The sequence below is a fragment of the Empidonax traillii genome, unplaced genomic scaffold (assembly GCF_003031625.1).
Source record: "Empidonax traillii isolate 1590-97213 ecotype Southwest subspecies unplaced genomic scaffold, ASM303162v1 scaffold334:size599637, whole genome shotgun sequence".
Lineage (NCBI taxonomy): Eukaryota > Metazoa > Chordata > Aves > Passeriformes > Tyrannidae > Empidonax > Empidonax traillii.
The window spans coordinates 504,126-522,954 of NW_020955527.1; the positions used below are offsets into that span (position 1 = coordinate 504,126).

Sequence of the window (18,829 nt, forward strand, 5' to 3'; positions counted from 1 at the left end):
AGGAATGTGAAGAGCCTAATGAAATGTACCTTTTTTTAAGTTTGAAAATAACCCTGTGTAACAGCAAAATTCATTTTGTGTATCTGCCATCACATTGTTACATTTTACTAGACAGATATGGTAGTAGTTATTACTTAGACAATAGGAATTTGGTTATCCATAAGTTGACACTGAAAATATATATAGTATTGTATAACTGAGCAGTTAACAAAATAGTTCTTTCTGTTGAATTATTTTTATAATTTTGTCCAGTAACGCCTTTCAAGATGATTGGTACATTTAAAAGATGTGATGACTGAGGGACCCTGAACTCCCTAGGTCGGTGATCCAGCTAATACAGATTTGAGAATGACTTCCTGCTTTACTTTCAGTGAACACTGTATGTCCAATTGTACTGTACAGTATTTTCCAGTTGCCTTGTCACCACAGTTAGCTTCAAAACAGATGCTTTACCTCAGACAACAGCTGTCCTTCAATAGTTGATGTAAGATTTCAATGAAGAAGTAAGATGATTTATGTGAGGGTAGTCCCACAGTATGCAGCTCTACTGTTAGTTTCATTTGCTTTTTTATTTGTTTCATTTGCTTTTTTATTCCAGCACATTCTTTGCATTTGAGTGGATAGTACACTTCGTTGTTTTAGGTCAGCAGCTTCCTCTGGCTGCAGTGAAGAACATGTGGCAGGAAAAATGCTGCAGTTCCATCCTCTGGTAGAAGACTGACAAAATCCCTTAGTTCCAGCTCCATTGCAACAACTGATAAAGTTTCTGTTCAGAGCAGGGGAGAAAAATCTTGTTTAGGTATTTTGAGTTTTGAACAAAGAAACGAAAAAGTCATCAGCAATGTAATTATGAACTGAAGTCATCAAATTATCTAAATATTGCAAGTGGAATGAAATTTGAGACATACCCATTTGGATATGAATACAACTATAGGAAATCTCAAAAGTCAACTGAAATTGTGACTTAAATTAAAACCACACCTCTTGACTCATCAGGTCTACACATAGCACTAATGCTAATGAAAGTCTGCTAGTACTTCACATGTTTTGTATGAAATGCAAAGGACGCCCTGGAAATCTTATTAGTACCCTAACTCAGCACTATCTGTAAAACTGAATGTTTTGCAAGCGGCTTCTCAGACCAAGCTGTTCAACATTATGTTCCTAAGTGATTACAGGACAGTTATTGCATCAAAAAAAATCCAAAGAAAAACTGCTGGCACCAGAAACTAGGACTTTATGATAAAGCATGGCAACCTGTGCAGCACAGTGCAACCCCTTGGTGTTATTTTTCTCAGGCATTCCACTGACATACTTTCAACAATTTATGTGCTTTATTCAATATGCTTAATTTGTCAAAACAAACACACTGGCCCCTCAGCTATACTCAGTATTATTAACTTCCTACAAACATGTAACAATACGACTACATAACTACTAAGCTGGATTTCTCTACTTCTAGTAATAACACACTGTGGTTTTTTTCAGTCTATGACCTAATCATCAATACATACTTAAGCCTCCCCTGTGTTACCAATAACAGTCCGTTACCTAAGAACCATATAGTCACTTAGCCTAGGAAAACCAGAAACAATCACAAATAGCTATATTTACTAATTTTTTTACTGGTGTCTATTCCTATTATACAGAAACAGTATGATTACAACAAGTAACTGTTTTTGATACAAAATGAATGCCATGATTTTTATCTGAGGGTACAATGCATACATTACAGAATCCCTTGCTAATGACCAGAAAGACTGTTAAACTGTATTAGCTTTAGCTGGAGAAAAAGGTCCCTTTTTCTTCCAAATTACCACATCAGTTGTCCTTAGTCTGAACAGTTATTAACTGACGTACAAAGGCTTCTGGAGCTGAGTTACAACTGACTGATTTACCTCTGAGTGATGAAATGAGAACAGGGCAGCCATTACCAGTAAGTCTAGTTCTCTTGCAAAGTTCAGGAAGCAGCTTGTTCCACCACAGAGCCTAAATCCACAAAAACCCACAGCAAAAGTATAAATCAACAAGGACTGTAAAAGGGTGTGAAAGAGCTGCTAAAAATACAGGTCAGTCACAATGAACTTAGTGCCAGAAATGCAGTGATTTTGCACGTGTTGTATTTTTCCATCTTAAGTGCAACCTTTCTCTGCTCAAAAATCTTCACACAGTGCCCCTTATACCTCTATAGACAAATTTAGAAGACAAAAGTCACTAGCAAGACTGATGCAGTCAGAGAATTTATTTTTTCCCTGTAAACAGCTCCATGCGAAGTGGTGAACAGCATTACTATAAGAACATTGTTCTGTCTCCTGACCTCATCTGTCTACTCCCAACAGCTGTAGCAGTGAATTAGGTTTTGTGTACAATTTTGTAGATAAGACTGGAGTGAAGGGAAGGGTCTTCTTTCCTCCTTCTTTAAACTTGAGAACTTTTCTTTCACCTGCACTCAGATTCAGTACTGCAACCTCATGTTCAACTCTAATGTGGAAACAATCAAAGAAACTAGTTTCAGATCTGAATAAAAAGTTCAGATCAGGTTTTGAACAGAGTTCTAGTACATCCATCTAGTAGAGGATCATCTGTACTGACTCTGGTCAGTAAAGCTGTGTACAATTAATTGAGCAGCTGTGATTGGCAATGGAAGTAAACTCCTGTACTCCTGGAACACTCGCATAATCTGTTTCGACATTAAAACTGTATAGAGGCCTAAAGGGAAAATGAGACATAAAGACAATCTTTCCACTAGAGCATCAGTACCAGTCTGATGTTATAAGGTCAGAAGATGTCACTAGAACACAGGAAGAACATTATTTAAGTCTGATTTTATTTGAAGGACCATGTTCTCCTATCAGTTAGCTTATCAGTAAGATTTCACCTATAAACACTGTCAATTTAGAACACCAATTAGTGACAAACAAGGTAGTTTTTCATTTACAGTGGAAAAAACCCCATATTACTCTCCCTTTTCTGAGGCAGTCTACCACCTGAAAAGACAGTTCTTTAAATTTACTATAATGAATACAGTAAGTGACAGAAGAAACTGGAGGAAAAAATATTCCATTAAAATCAGTGGGGACTGAGTTAACAAAACACCAAGCAATAGGTTCAGTGCAAGCTAAGCCATTTACTTTGTCTGGAAGCTGGGCTGTGTGATCCATCCAGAGCCCATCTGAACATAATAGCATTTTAGTTAGGGAAAAACCCCTAAAAGACAGGGAACAACTTTACTGAAAGTAGCACACCTGCTTGTCACCTTTCAGCTCATGCTGAGCGTAGAGCACAGCTGCATCAGGACACCTCAGGAGGAGCTGGTCAATGGCTTCCTCATACTTGCCCAGACGGGTATTGCAGAGAACACGGATGGTTAGGCCGACATTGTCAGCCTCTGGCAGGGCCTCCAGGACAGGCAGAGCTGAAGCTACATTGATTGACTGACTACATAAAAGAGACTGAAGACAGGAACAAAAAGTATTGTTCGAATTTAAAACAAACTTTGCGAAAAATGCTAACTATATCTTAGAACAGAAGCCGTTACTTGTTGGAATAATTCTAAAATAATACTTCCCTTAATAAATGTTGCTAAAAATTGAGAAAACAAGTTTAGGAAGGAGGCAAATGTAAATATTGTTATCAACAGATCTCTTCGGTATTTTTTTCTTCTATCATTTCAATTGGTCTTTTATTTCACCTTGGATAACTAGGGGGGAAGGAGGAGAAGAGTCTGCTGGAGGAAGCTGTTAATACAGACATGAATATTTGCAGAATGACTCTTAAGTTGTAAGCAGTAGGAGTCAAGACCTGTTTCATACCTGTAGTCTTGAGACGTCTTCATCGTAAACTTTATCAGATGAATGTCCCACTGACATTATGGAAGTCACCCATGGGAAAATCAACCCAAAATGATTACAGGAGTTTATCTATGCAAGAAAGAATAAAATTGCAATAAAAGAAACATTTTTATTAGTGACGGTTCCATGTGAAACTCACCACAAGTGAAGAAAATCTTAATCTCAAATAGTGTAATTTAGAAGAGCAGCTAGTCTTTTCTTCTGGTTCATGCAATTTAGTAACAAATGAACTGGAAACTTTTATTCAGTTCTGTATTTCAGCTTTCCTACTCATAATTCTTTAAAATTCACCATTCACACAATTATTCAGTAAGCTTTGTAAAATTGCAAACACTCCACCTGACACTTTCTTATTTTTCATTTTAGCCCCTACTGCTATCCAGAGCTGAGATTCCTGTTGGAAGTATATTTGCAAATGTCCCCAAGGAGCAGGACTGCCCAGAGCTAGCAATACCGGTCTGTAAGTGCACACACTACCTTATTTGCTTTCAGTCTTGCTTCTTTTAACAGAAAAACTGTCCAGAATTAAAATACTAAGAATGGTATTTGGACAGATTTTGGAGGAACACTAAAACCTCCTCTGTCCTAAAACCTCCTCTGAGAGGTTTACCACTTACCAGATCATCTGTTGTTTTCAATGGCTTAGTCTCAGGAAGTTGCTTCTTTGATATCCTCCAAACATACTGAGAAGTAACCCTCAATAAGAGCTCCTGAAGTATTTCTTCCTGAGAGCACACTACAAGGAGAGCTTCCCAGAAATCCACCAAGAGCTGAGGAATAGTGTTTTCACTATGACTACACAACATCTAAAGAACAAAAATGACAGAAGACAGCAAGTTAACACAGACTATGGTGATTATTAATAGTAGAAATTAGAAGAAACGGAAGAGTTTTTACTTTTAGAAGCAGAATTTGCATTCCTTTTTTGTCTTGCGATTCTACATAATACACTGCTAGGCAAAATAAAAAGTTCATGGAATGATTTTAAGGTAATCAATTCTAATCAAGAGATTTTATTTCTTCTTCAAGATTTACTCCACTGCCAGAAATGTCACCACCACCGTCAGCAAATATTTACAGACTGCTAATTTGGAGGATTTTATATATGCCAATAGCCAAGCAGGTGTCTTCAAAAGAGGACTAGAGAGGCCGTGATGAGAGATGCTGTGTAGTTCAGGTGGGTATCATGGCAGGGACCCACAAGGGAGATGTTGTAAGGTGTGCTGTGTCAGCAAAAAGGACTTTTACTTGGTTTCCAAATGGTTTTAAACAACACACTTGTTCCAATTTGAACTTTATGATTTGCTATTTTTGATACAGGTCTTTCACAGTGACAGGTACAGTAAGACTGCAACATACCTACATTGAAGAACACGTTTTAACCCAATTAAGTTATTAATTGTAGAGAAAAAAAAATAAAAAAAAGGATTGTCTATTCCCAGCTGAAAGAAAGCAAACTTCAGGGATGCTAAAAAAGCTATTCTATTAATATTTCTTCTCATAAACTGCAGAGACACACTTTTCTTTTAGGAATTTATACAGAACATCAGAACATTATATACCTTCATATTTAAGTCTGATTGTCTGGAACTATCTTTTAATCCCAAGGACTTCTTTAAAAGGAGCTTATGGAATTAATTTATCTAAATTCTGGTAAATTTCATTAGCCTTAGGAAGCTCAGTCACTAGGAAGCCATTGAAAGACCACTGAGATCAGAATATTCTCTATTCAAATGACAGGGTAAAAACAAAGAACTTAATGGATTTTTTTGTTGTTGTTGTTTCATTTAACCAGTATTTCTTTCCAGAAGGTCCAGTTTCTGACTCTGTAATCATCTATCATGACTGGAATATAAGCCTCTTCTGAACGAATGCTGAAATTTCTTCAGACTGAAGGAGCAGCTGAGTCTGCTTTTCTTACCAATAGCAACATCGCTATGAAAAAAACAGAAGCAAAAAAATGATCACCTTGAAAAAGGTAGCTGCTTCTTCCAATTCAATTTTACTGTTCTCGTGTAAAGCCACAGTGGCAGCCACGAGTAAACCAGGCTGCGTCTCCTTCAGGTGAACAGCAAACTCAGTTGGCATAACAGTTCCTCCCTTACGCTGCCTCAAGAGTCGTGGTTGCCCAATGAAGCCACAAGCCAGTATTGTCTACAAACATAATCAGATATAAATCAGGTAAGGAATTCAATATATGCATGATTCAACCCAATAAACTCAGTATTTTCTCAGGCAGTGAAGTTTAGATAGAAGAAATGAAGGAAACTCAGGGGAAGAAAATAAATCCTTTTTCATAGAGTAACTCTTCAGAAACTAAGCTCCAAACTGCATGAACACTCCAAAACAATAGGCCTTGTGCCTGAACACTGAAAGTAACATGCTGATAAAAGCTGAAGTTACTGTGCACGTAAGAAAGTTGGACTTTGCAAAGAAATCCAAGACATGCAATACACACAGTGCTTTGAAAAATCACTGGCTGAATTTCCAATGGACTACTTTGCTAAATTTGAGTAGATTACTTTGCTAAAGTGTGATTTTTATTTTGAAAATACCCCAGAAACAACGATCAAAATGTGCTGCGCTTTGTGCAACAGTAAGTTGTTTCTGGGTATGTGAGTGCTTTCAAAGGTAACCATAACAAGGTGCTATGCCCACTTTAAAGACAGTGGAGAAATGATGCCTAAGGAAATTAAATTAATGACACAAATATAAAGCAGACCTAGGAGGAAAATTCAGATTTCACCCTGCTATGAATACAAACTATTTTTTCTTTCTTTAGTTTTCTAAAAGTGTGAGTTTTTTCTACTTTGAAACAAAATGCTTTTTTAGAGGTGAACTGCAATAAAACATATTTAATAGATCGGATTAAAAAGAAAGAAAATGCAACCAAACAACCCAACACCCATATCTCAGCCACCTTCTGTAAATAATTTCTATTCTATTCTATAAATAACAACCATGCAGTGGAATGTGTATGTTTGCTCACAACATGGCAATTTCATTTGATCACACTGCAAAAGCAGATGATACTGAATATAATTTTAGAAAGAGCTCCCCACAGTTCCCACCTTGCAATTTAAAAACTTCTGATTTTAAAAGCTCTCCAGGACTTCTTTCAACAAAGCATAGTATCTAACTTTGGAACAGCTATCCATTTATTTCAAAAGTTTTTAGACTTCCAAACATCTCACTCTAAGAAAAGTCTGTATTTCAAGCTCTGTCACCTTTGAATATTCCACAGTTCTGATCAACCTTACCAAGAAGTAATTTACAGATTGATCTCAGTCTAAAACCACATATGAACATCTATGGCAGAGACAGCTCCACTAAGGTTTCCCCCCACACACTGATGAGGAATTTGTATTTTGACAGCACTGAAGTAGATTCTGATCTGGTCTTAGTAAGGGTTAAGTGCTTTGATTCCACATAAGGAATGTGTGAAACTGTATACAGAAATTTCAGTTTGTGTGCACAATGGACAAATATACTGCTTCAAGAGCAATTTTATAACAACTGTTTGCATAGAGATGGTGTTTTCATGGGTGTATCACATAACTTCAGATGTAGGGCTGTAGAAACGCTACTATACAACCCCATACTGCTATACAAGCCAGGCAGCTGAAGAGCACTGGCTCTGCAGAGCTTGTTACCTCCCAGTAAACAGCATTTAATTTATCAAGAATTAAGAGCTTCAGAACTTTTACTTATTTGGTAAGGCTTTGCCAAGACAAGATTACCCTACCCGCAGGGTAAACTGTATAGTCCCAGTGTGTGCCAGCCCTCCATTCTGCTGCCATTGCACACATTCAGTGGAGCCTACACAGCCCATCAGGAGGAAGAGCAGTGACTGAAAGCTTCTTTTACTGTAAAGTGCAAGTACAAGTCAAACGACTGATGTGGGCTTTGGCAAAGTGCGAATAGCTCATGCTTCAGCATACTTTACCTCATTATAGGAGTCCATCTCATGTTCATACATTATCAGGTCTCCCATTTTCAGAGCCAGATAAGCCTTAGTAAGCGTCAGGACCACTGATGGCATCATCTTTTCTACTTTCTGAAGGTACTTCACAGCTGTCAAAGGACAGACATTTCTCATGCAGGGGCTGGAAAGGATATGAGGCAGCTGCACGGGGTCAGCGAGATAGAATATCTGGAGAACTTTATTTCCTGATTCCTATTGAAATAAAAGCCATTTGACAGTTTAGACCTTTTCAGATATAAAGTCTACTATGGCATATGAAAGTAGTGCAATTTTGTGGTTGTTTTGGGTTTTGTGTTTGGTTTTTTTTTAAACAGACAAGTACAGCTTAGCAATCAAATCACAGTGCCTCTCCTGCCTCTCTCCTCCCTACTAATAAAAATAAAGGATCACTAACTGGTAGTGATTCAACCCATATTCTGGGGTGCTAGCTAGAACCCCACTGTGAATTGTTTTTACCAACCTGTACAGTTTGGCAATGTTCAAAGAAACAGTTTGTTTTGCTACAGAAATGGGAGATGAAAGAAATCTGAGGCAGAGCTTTCCTAAAACAGAAGTGTCTCTGTGTGCAAGTGGGAAACAGATCACCAGCAACATGCATCATGATAGCCAAACCCATAATATGTAGCTTGAAAGTAGGCCAGAGCATCACAAGTGCTGCTTGCTATTTTTTCCGTGAAAATGGGAAAATAAAAATAATGTGAACAACTGTAAAACTAAAGAAGCAGCTCATCATTGTCAATGGGAATTCGATTAAAATTTGATACACAGTTCTTAAAATCAGAACTAAACAGATTACAAAAAACCCAACTTGTTTCTACCTTGCTTAATTCTTCATTCAAGTCTTCATTAAGAGAGTGAGTTAAGTAAAATATAAGTCCTTTTTCATATGTCTGTGCTTCATCACCTTCTGAAACTAGTCTCTTTAAAACCTCAGTCATGGATAAGCCTGACATTCTGTAGTATGGCAAAGCAAGGTGGTAATCCTTTGTGTCAAACCTGTAGACAACAGAGAGGAAAGAAAAAAAAATAACAAAAAAACTTAAGGGCAACACTTTTGTCATCACTCTTGGTAAGAACTAAAACAATACATCAAACAAAGTCAGACACGTCAGTTATCTGCATGTTCATACTTCATATTTACATAATGGTTGCATTCTGTGTTTAATGACAATAAAGACAACTAGACACTGAAGGGATGACCAGATCAAGCTGTTTTTGTAAAAGAGAGACTTACATTACATATGTAATACTAATGTAAAACAGCAAAGAATTGTGGATTTTCATTTTATGGTTACATTATTGGAAACACAGCTCACCTATACCACCTCAACATCTAAAACATACCTGCTGTAGCAGTCTCCTAAGAATGCACAACTTTCTCTGAACGCTCTTAGAAGTTCTTCTTTCTCATCTGATTTAAGGAAATGAGGGTCCATTATAGCTGCTCGGATCAGTAAGTGAGCCTCACTTAAAAGATGGATGCAGCTCTCAGTTTTAACATTTTCATAAGTTCTACTATAATCTACCTAGAACAGACACAGGATATACTTGAGCTACTGGCAAAAATTAAGAATATACAGGAGCAATTCTAATGAGGAAAGCCATTTGAAATAGGATTATGTGCTATACGTGAGAAATACATTACATTATATTCAGCAATGGCATGCATTGGAGATTAATTAACAGTACTTATTTTAGTAAGCAAGCAACAAAAGCAGGAGTCGGGCAGTACCATTTCTCTGTAAAGCTGAATGGTTGAAACAGTGTTTATAATATATAGATTCCAACCAGGTTCTGACTCAGAATTTGTTCTGGATTTGATGCTGTCAGCCTTTCTGGAACTAAAGAGGAGGAAAAAAGTTGAGTCGCCAATGTTGAAATAAACACTCTGCAGCCAAAACACCACCATTCATTTGATAATTCAAATGCATAAATAGGTATGTTTGCAGACTAGTAAATGCTGGAGACTTTAACTGTGAATTTGAGTCATAACAGCTAATAACAAAATGGGGATAGGCATGTTCACACACCAGGAACATCATCAGAACTGTATACTACATTTTCTCTGGTGCTTTACACCAGGTAGTAACAGATACTTACAGGAATCACAGAATCATCAAATGGCTTGGCTTGGAAGGGACCTTTTAAAGATCATCTAGTTCCAACCCCCCTGTCATGAGCATGGGACAGGTCAGACTTCCCAGGGCCCCATCCAACCTGACCTTGAATATTTAAGTACTTTAAATTAGCTAAGGTGTTTACGTTTATTCTGCAAGGACTTAATGCATGTTTGCCCCCACAGTTCTATCAAAGTGTTTGCCAAGACATTGTGTAAAGAAATACCAGAATGCTTTTACTCACACGTCGGTTAGGTTTGATATGCCAAAAAAAAAACACCACAGGAAAACACAGAATCTTTTTGTTCTGCTTTTTGGTTTTAACTGTTCTGGGATATTTACATCTTTATTTTCAAATTATGGTGCTAAGTAGCCTACTATTTGTTCAACTCGTGTCCTTTACAGAAGGCATAAAGAGTATCTTCCTCAAATGCCAATTAGAGTATTTGAAACAACACAATTGTCAGAAGAAAATGTGCTTTATTCAAAAAAACTACAGTATTTTGAATAGGCGTTCTCCCTGATAGGCTTATCCTTATCTTCTCCTGAATAATGTCTGCTCTAGGCTTTAAGAAATACTGGTTCAAATAACTGCTTCAATCAACTATAGCTGTCCCACCCTTGTTAAATAACTTGAACTGCCTTTAATAAATGTGGTTTTCGAATAGCTGTTTAGAATAGCTCCTTACATGTTTTATGAAAAGCCCTCAAAAAATAAGGGGGATAGCAGTTCCCATGGAAATTGATAAAAAGTCACATATGCCTCTGGCTACTTACATGCAACAAAAGTAACTTGGGCCAAAGTCTGATCCAACTTTTGTCATGGATAACTGTTGTGATGTTCGTAACTTTTCTCATAAAGAACCCCAAAGATAAGACATTTTCATTTTGTGCTACAGCACATTTTGTAACCTGTAGCTTTGGTACTCTACACAGTACTTTTGTTTCTCAAGATAAATATTTTTTTCTTGTCTGGCTAAGTTCTTAGTAACGTTATTTTAACATTTTGTTGCTTTCAAGCATCTATGATCCTACTGTCATTTCTTCTGCATCAGTTAATACAACAGAATTTAAAAAAAAAAAAAAAGCAGCTTAATTTCTGTTCTCATTCACTAAGAATGGAATTCTTTTCAAACAGTTTTTCCACAGAGGAACTACTCCCACTGCAGTACCCACGAATTCAGCACTGTACCCAGAGTTGTAAGTACCATCTCTCTAAAAGACACAAATCCTTACAGCATCCTTCTTGTAGGCTTTCTCCTTTCAGTAATATCTTCTGTGTCTGCCTTTGTCAAAAGAATTATATGGTTTTTGAAATGACAGATAGCTCTTGGTCCTATAAAAAGCTGCATTCTTAATGTGCAGACATCCAGTGTGACAGGTGGACAAGCCTATAAAGGAAAGGGATTGTTTTGTCATTTCAGTTAGTACGTACTTTGAGTCTTTAAATAAATCAGGGGAAAAAGTAACCTTTGTACAATGATCTGACATTAAAAACATTCCTTGGCTTTCCTAACTTGGAGTGCTTCACTTAAACAAGAATAAAAATACTCATAAAAGCATGACAAGAAACTTTTAACAATGAGTAAAAAAAAAAAAAAATCATTTCCCTCTTCAAAGCAACTACAGTTTTAGCTGTATGTCTTAAAATAATGCAGCCTGAGCCAGATGTCTAATGTGGAAAACCTAATCCCAAATAGTCTGAATTTGGCCAAGTTGTAAAAGACTGCCTGGTTAGAAAAGTCTTGGTTTCAGTTGCTTATAAAAAGCAATTACAGATAGAAGTATTATATTTGATTGTCTATTATTACATGACATACTCCATATTATATCTCTAATTTGTTCAATATGCACCTTTCAGGCAAAACTTACCCTATCACACTGGACTAAAAATTGAAAAAGCAACCTCATTTGCACAGATATATTTTAAATTTACCACTTTAAATAGATAAAATACTACATTTACAAATTAACATACACAGTGAAGCAAGGCAACACGGTATTATATGAGTAACCTGATTTTTGAAGACACCTCAACATTTCTTGTAAGAGGTGGAGGCCTGCAGACATGACCTAGAGACTCTGAACTGCCCTGGGCTAGTCAGAACCAGAACCAGGCAGCTCTTAAACTGGTGTAAAAAACAAGCAGGAAAAATAATAATAGCAAATAATAAAAATAACCATCATCATCCTGACACTTCAAACTCCTCGAGCCCTGTGGGACTGGAGCCCATGGAGGATCTGCAGCCTCTGGACAGCAAGCTGCAGTAAAGACATCCATGCGGGACTGCAGCCTGCACACCCCTCCGAACCTCCTCTGGAGGCAGGAGGCAGCATTTGGTTGACTGGAGGAATTGTGATGGACTTTAATGTAACCCATGGTGAAAACACAGAGAGCTGAGACAGGAGAATAGGCAGGACAGATTGTGTCACATGTTTGTATCGGTTATCTAGTACCTCTGTGAAGAGCAAAGAATATGTGTTTGCCTCTTGAAAATTTTATAAAACTTCTACTGTCCTATGGTTTCTTTATGTCCGCTGTCTGCATGCTCAACAGAAATCCTTAAATGCTAACATAAAATACACCTCAATCTACTACACCTATTAATGTATATCGCAACCTTTACAATTCAATAGATTTTTACTGATAAGCCATTTAAGGAAGGGGAAAAGTTTAGACCTCCAAGGATCAAAAGCCATCCTCCTAAAAAGCATGCTGTAAGTATGTGGTAGCAGACTTGTTTGACTGTCTACACTCCTCCTACAAAATCTGTTTTTTCAAGGGCACCTGCGAGAGAAAAACATCATCAGCTACAATAACGGAAAACTCTGTACCCTTCATTCAGTTTTCTACAGAAAAGCATGGAATTTAGCTTAAAACAGAAGTGATTTTATAGTTTTTTTGAACACATTCTACTCACAGTCTAGAATTTAAGATGGCAACAAGAGATTGTTTCATTGAGACATCTGTAGACCATCAAAATACAATATGCCATAGCTTGAAGTAAAATATTAATTTTGGATGTTATTTTATTCATCCAATAGAAACTAACAAAATTTCAAACAGAAAATAAGTCAACTAAGTGCCATACCACTACCCCAGTAGTTTTAGAGATAACGAGAGGTGCACCTTCACAGTTGTATCAATGTAGGGATCCTCATCACGAGCTGCTGCTGCACTGCATCGCACTGTGAAACACTGCAGGCTCTCACTAGAGGGAAAGATGAAAATGCAACAATAAAGGAAAGAAATTGAGACTTGCAAAAATCAAGTAGCCAAGACTACAGAGAATCACCTCTTTTTGCTTTGAAGAAATGGGCTTTGAAGCCTAAGCAGGAGGGCCCACTGGACTAACATATGAGCCTGCCCAGAGATTTCCTGTAGACTATGAAGGATGTATCAGAGGGGGGAAAAAAAAAAAAAGGGCAGCAGCATAGAGAAACACAGTAATAGTATCAGCAAAATCATACTTAGTACCTTGTAATGACATGTAGGAACTGTGGAGTAAGGACTGCCTGCTCGGACTTCTCTGAATACTGGTAAGTAGAAATTACTTCTACTAGCTTCCCAACAGAGTAGAGATATCCAACATGAGGTAAAGAGAAAAAGCAAAAGAGACTCAGTAGTTCTCTCTTGTTCTCAGTTTCCTCATAGGCTGTCACAGAACTTCCTAGATGTAACAATAAGAAAGACATTTAACATACTTCATAAATCCAAACCTGGCAATTCCATTGCAAGCCTGATGCCTAAAAGATACTATCAAACCTGCCCAAGTTGCAGACTGGTTTTGTTAGCAGCTAGTAAAAAGAACTATATGAAGTTATTAGATAGAGACCAAGGGAGAGCTACTAAGATGGTGAAAGCCTAGAGGGGAAGCCATACAAGGAGTGGCTGAGGTTACTTGCTTTGTTCAGCCTGGAGGAGTCTGATGGGAGACCTAACAGCAGTCTCCATGGAGTTCCTGAGGGAATGACCTGAAGTTGTGTCAGGGGAGGTTTAGGTCGGACATCAGGGAAAGATTCTTCCCCCAGAGGGTGGTGGGGCATTAACCAGGCTCCCCAGGGCAGTGGGCACGGCCCCAAGGCTGCCAGAGCTCCAGGAGTGGTTGGACAACACTCTCAGGGACAGGGTAGGATTGTTGGGATGTCTGTGCAGGGCCAGGAGTTGGATTCAATGACCCCTATGGATCCCTTCCAACTTTAGCATATTCTATGATTCTGTGATTCTATGAAATCCGATTGCTAACATACAGCATTAAATTCTTCCATGGGTCTTCTGGGGCTTGAGCTAGTGAACCCCTAAAATTTGCATTCACCCCTCCCTTTCCAGTTTTAATTAAAGCCTGTCAGAAAGGTAACCTGTATCTTAGTGATTATTAAGGTTTACTACCCTGATTTCCTCTGTGGGCTAATGAGTAGCAGTCTAGTATCTTAAAACACTGAGGATAATTTTATTAGTGCAATGTAAAGAGTGACTGTTTTGCAACACAAAATTAATCAGCAGAGAACTGATATAAGCTGATTTAGTCTTCCTCATTTGGTGTGATGAATTGGTATTTTAGTTCAAGGTTTATGCGGAACTTGGAGAAATTTAAAGACTTTTTTGTTAACAGAAGCTCAGTTTAAAATCATGGAAAAGGAAGGAAAGATGTCAATTTGAAAAACAAATAATCCAGAAACAGTGTACAAAACAGGATACAGAACAAAGATTTTTCCTTTCACAGTCTGGTATGATACAGCCCATTGTGCCTTCACATGTAGCCATGTACCTGTCTGATATACAGGGAGCAGCTGAACAGAGTGCAACTTTGTCTCTTCACAAAACCCAAAAGGCGACTGGTCGGGTGTAAAACGTCTAGAGAAAAAAATCCAAAACAACACCACGAGTGAGAGATTATGATGATCTACTTTGGACAAAGAAATGGCACTGGTTATAACAGGCATGGTTCATGATTTAACACTCAACAACAATTCACACTCCTATCACCAATGCCATTAGCATAGCAATGCCAAGCAGCACGGGGCACAGCTACAAACAACTACCTTGAGTTCCTGCAGCCAAAATCCTCTTTCTTTGCTTGTCTGCAAGATGCATGTCAAAGTCTGAGATCATTGGAAGGTATGTTGCAATTGATTTGGACCTCAATTTAACCTTTTTTTTCTCCCTTTTTATTCTACTGAGCTGTATGTAACATCATGTCATCTCCAATCTTATTTTTCTTTCCTATTACGTGTCATCTTTTTCCCTGCTTTGCTTTGGAATTCACTGCTGGACTGTGACATTAATTCTTCCTCGGTCTTTGATAAAAATGTTGATAGAAGAGGAAGACTAAATCAGCTTCCTGAGAAGGGGACCTGGAGAGGGAGATGCTGAGCTCTTCTCCCTGGGACAGGACACCTGGGAAGACTCAAAGCTGCGCCACGGGAGTTTCAGGTTTGACATGAGGAAGCATTTCCTTACCAGGAGAGTGGTGAAACACTGGAACATGCTTCCTAGAGAGGTGGTCAGTGCCCCAGGCCTGTGATTATTTAAGAGGCATATGGACTGTGCCTTTAGTACTATGCTTTCACAGTAGCTCAGAAGTGGTCAGGCAGCTGGACTAGATGGTTGTTGCAGATCCCTTCCAAGTGAAATATCCCAATATATTTAAAAGAGGGCTTTCTTTGGTATCCCATTATTTCCTCAGTTCAAAAGAAACCCTAACCCTTAAAAAATCCCCAAAAGTTCAAAATATCAGTTTTCTTTCAAAAAGACATAATCCACAACTCATTTTGATTTCTTGTAGTAAATTAACCCATAAAGGGGAAAATACATTTGTAATACCTGAAAAGCAGATACTGCACTTGGAAACACTTTGTCTCCTCAGTAGGTAACTCTGTGGATTCCAATGTGATGGGTATCTCACATAGCTTACTTTCTTCCCCAAGCAGTTCCACTGGCTTCTGACATATGATGAACTCATCTAATTCAAGCTGCAAAGTATGTGTTGAAGGGCTTTCATCTTTCACACCTGAACAATGAAAATGTTATCTTAATGGTTCAAACCATTCCATTCATCAGTAAGAAATTGGTATGACACAGTATCAATTAAATACTCCAATTACAGCTACATAGCTAGGGTTTGCTTCCTCAAACCATCAGATTTTGAAAATAGCCATGCTAGAAGAACTATTCCTTAATTAAGCCTCAGCAGTCTGAATACCCAGAAGTTAAGATTTCTGAAAAAACCCTCATGTAGACTGTTCATTAGAAAGCAAGTCCAAAGCAACTGGTGCTGCAAATTGTTGGTCATCAAAAACTGTTGTCTTTTGGCTGGAGGGGCTTTGAGAACAAAAAGGCAGCAATGACAGGAAGTTGTGCTCTCTTAAACTAAACTTAAGTTCTGGAAAGCAAATCCTAACAACACTCAGGAAGAAACTGGAACTTTTCTGTCTAATTTTTAGTAATAAAAACAACTACATGATCTGAGAAAAAGTCCATCTTCACTCAGTGAAGAACATTCCTTTTATATTTTCCCTGTTACAAGTCTTATTTACCTTTAAATCTTTTTGTAGGTGCAGTTTCCATTTCTACAAGACCATCATTCTAAGTTTAATTATAAGCAAATTATAAACTTTCCTAAAGTTTGTTGTTGTTCACCTGATACATATACGTTTGGAAAGGTGGGAACTAATACTTGATTATGTATGGATTGATGTCTTGCAGTACACAGGAATGAAACCTACCGAGTGCATCTGTTTCTGGGATATCTAGGATTTTAAGGAAAGGCCTCGAATAAGGACTGAAAAAGGAGAATTTGCTTGATTATGCAGGTCTGAGCCTACTAACAGTTACAAAAGTACACAGGCATTGCCACAGAAACATTCTTAAATGTGTAAGCCAGTTATTTAGGCAGTGACACTGACAGAATAAATTTTCTGAACGTAGCACACTGAACTACTTTAGTTTAGTAAAGAACACTTTAGTTTGGCCCATGGTAGCACGCCAAAACAGCAACCTAATTCTCTATCTGTAGAGACGGCACTATCCTGAAAGTGTGCAGAATGATGGCATATTTGTTTCAACTGTTACCTCCAACTGCAGGGTTGGTACAACTTTCCATGCCCTAGAACATTCTGCTGACAGTCACAGGACGATCTAGAAATATTTGCCGAAGGGCAAAGACCTTGTTTGAGCCTACTTTCAGAATAACAGGAATCAGTGAGCAGAGTCTTACAGATACAAAAAAAAAAAAAAAAAATTATTTCTGCACTTACCTCCATCCACAGTCTTTTCTGGTGCGCTGACTCCCTGAGCACATTGCTCTGTCCTGTCTGCACTTTGCTGGACCAGTTCCAGTTTCAGGATTAGAACATCCAGCTCTGTTGTTATGGCTATATGTCTGGCACAAAATGCAACTTCAGCAGGAATGAGATTATCAATGTGCAAAATTAAGGAGCGTTCAAAATCTAACACAGTCAAATTCTGGTTTATGACCAGGTATTTCAAACAGAATATGACTAATTTATTCTTGCAGCCCACAAGAAGATCTCCATTTACAGGACAACATGAAATGCACAGTGGAGGGTCTGAAAGTGGCATTTCAACAACTGACATCTGTTCTTTCCAGGTTTCACTATATGACTCTTCCATCTTGTGACCAACCATCCGAACACACACACGAGAGCTCCCTGCAGACATACATCTCCAGTTCGTATATGCTCTTAGGAAAGTTGCTTTGCTTTTTTCTTCAATTGTCACCAGGTAGTCTCCTTAAAAGAAATATATTATTACAGAATAGATGACAATTTTTGAGTTCTTTAGTTTCTATAGTTCATTACAAAGAACATCTTAAAGTCTCAACTCATCCATAAAATTCCCAAACCAGTCTTCACCAATTTTTCTCTAATTAAATACAAAGTGCAAGTTTTTTTGCTGGGTGGCACACATTTAACATACCACTAAAAAAAAAGGACTCGTACATCTAGGTCCAGAATAACTCGTAAGTGAATCCGCTATATGAGCTGTACTTGCAGACAAGGTCCCCTTCCTACCCCCAACCTGCGTCCCCAGTCCCGTTTTATTATCTACAGACCATGAAGAGCTGTGGGATTGGCTAGAACGATAACCCACCCCGTGCTCTGAAAACAAAAACCCAGCAGAACAAAAGCAGGGGAGGGAGTTCTGACTCTAGCCTGGGCGGACGCAGACGGCGAACACAAGGGGGACGCGGCCCGCGCCCTCCTCAGGCCCGGCCCGCGGGCCAACCCGCTCCAGCCGCCGCACCGAAGCCGACCCCGGGCTCGGACGGAGCCTGAGGGAGGAGCGGGTGGGAGCGCCAGGCCCCGGGGGGAGCCGCTCGCCAGCCTCCACTCCTGGCCCAGCTCCCCCTCGCCCGGCGGAGGCCCAGGGCCTGTTTCCGCACTCGAGCCGGACACGTCCCGGCCTTCCCCAGACGAGCACCCCCGGAGCCGGCGGCCGCCGGGACTGACCTGCCGAGCTGTGCGCCATGCGCAGCACGGGCCCCAGCGTGGCGAAGGAGCCCAGGGGCTCGCAGCGGCCATGGTCGTGCACGGCGAACACCTCCACTCTGCAGCTGGCAGCCGTGCTGGCCACGAACAGCACGTCCTGGCCGCAGCAGAAGTGCGCCGGCTCCTGCTTACAGGGCACTACTCGCTGCGACCCGAACGGGTGCAAGTTGTAAAGCTGCACCATGGTACAGCAGCAGCGGAGTGCGCGCCGGAGGCCTCTCGGGGCGGCGCCTGCACTTCCGCGGCGGCAGAGCGGGCAGAGACACCTCCCCTGGCGGGCTGCGGGGCCCGGCTCCGCCGGCAGCGTACGGCTACCCTGGGGCAGGTAGCGGGGCACGAGGGATTTTGTGGCCTTCGTGTGGCTC

General features: G+C 39.4%; 1 protein-coding gene across 3 annotated transcripts; it reads right to left on the reverse strand.

Annotated features, from left to right (window-relative positions):
• Positions 1 to 297: 297 nt before the first annotated feature.
• HPS3 (HPS3 biogenesis of lysosomal organelles complex 2 subunit 1) lies at positions 298 to 18,764 on the reverse strand. 3 transcript variants are annotated; one of them, XM_027891861.1, is made up of 17 exons: positions 18,426 to 18,762; positions 17,211 to 17,705; positions 15,778 to 15,964; positions 14,723 to 14,808; positions 13,432 to 13,624; positions 13,084 to 13,165; positions 11,190 to 11,344; positions 9,569 to 9,677; positions 9,181 to 9,362; positions 8,655 to 8,832; positions 7,798 to 8,028; positions 5,820 to 6,005; positions 4,469 to 4,657; positions 3,813 to 3,920; positions 3,246 to 3,452; positions 1,899 to 1,989; positions 298 to 766 (listed from the first exon to the last, which is right to left on the reverse strand). In XM_027891861.1, the coding sequence occupies exons 1-17, from the start codon at positions 18,646 to 18,648 to the stop codon at positions 639 to 641; spliced, it is 3,030 nt and encodes a 1,009-aa protein (XP_027747662.1). In that variant the 5' UTR covers positions 18,649 to 18,762; the 3' UTR covers positions 298 to 638. The 3 variants fall into 3 exon arrangements, with proteins under 3 accessions (XP_027747662.1, XP_027747663.1, XP_027747664.1); XM_027891862.1 differs by lacking the exons at positions 9,569 to 9,677; positions 11,190 to 11,344 and having other exon boundaries at positions 18,426 to 18,763; XM_027891863.1 differs by lacking the exons at positions 298 to 766; positions 1,899 to 1,989 and having other exon boundaries at positions 3,361 to 3,452; positions 3,802 to 3,920; positions 18,426 to 18,764.
• Positions 18,765 to 18,829: the final 65 nt, after the last annotated feature.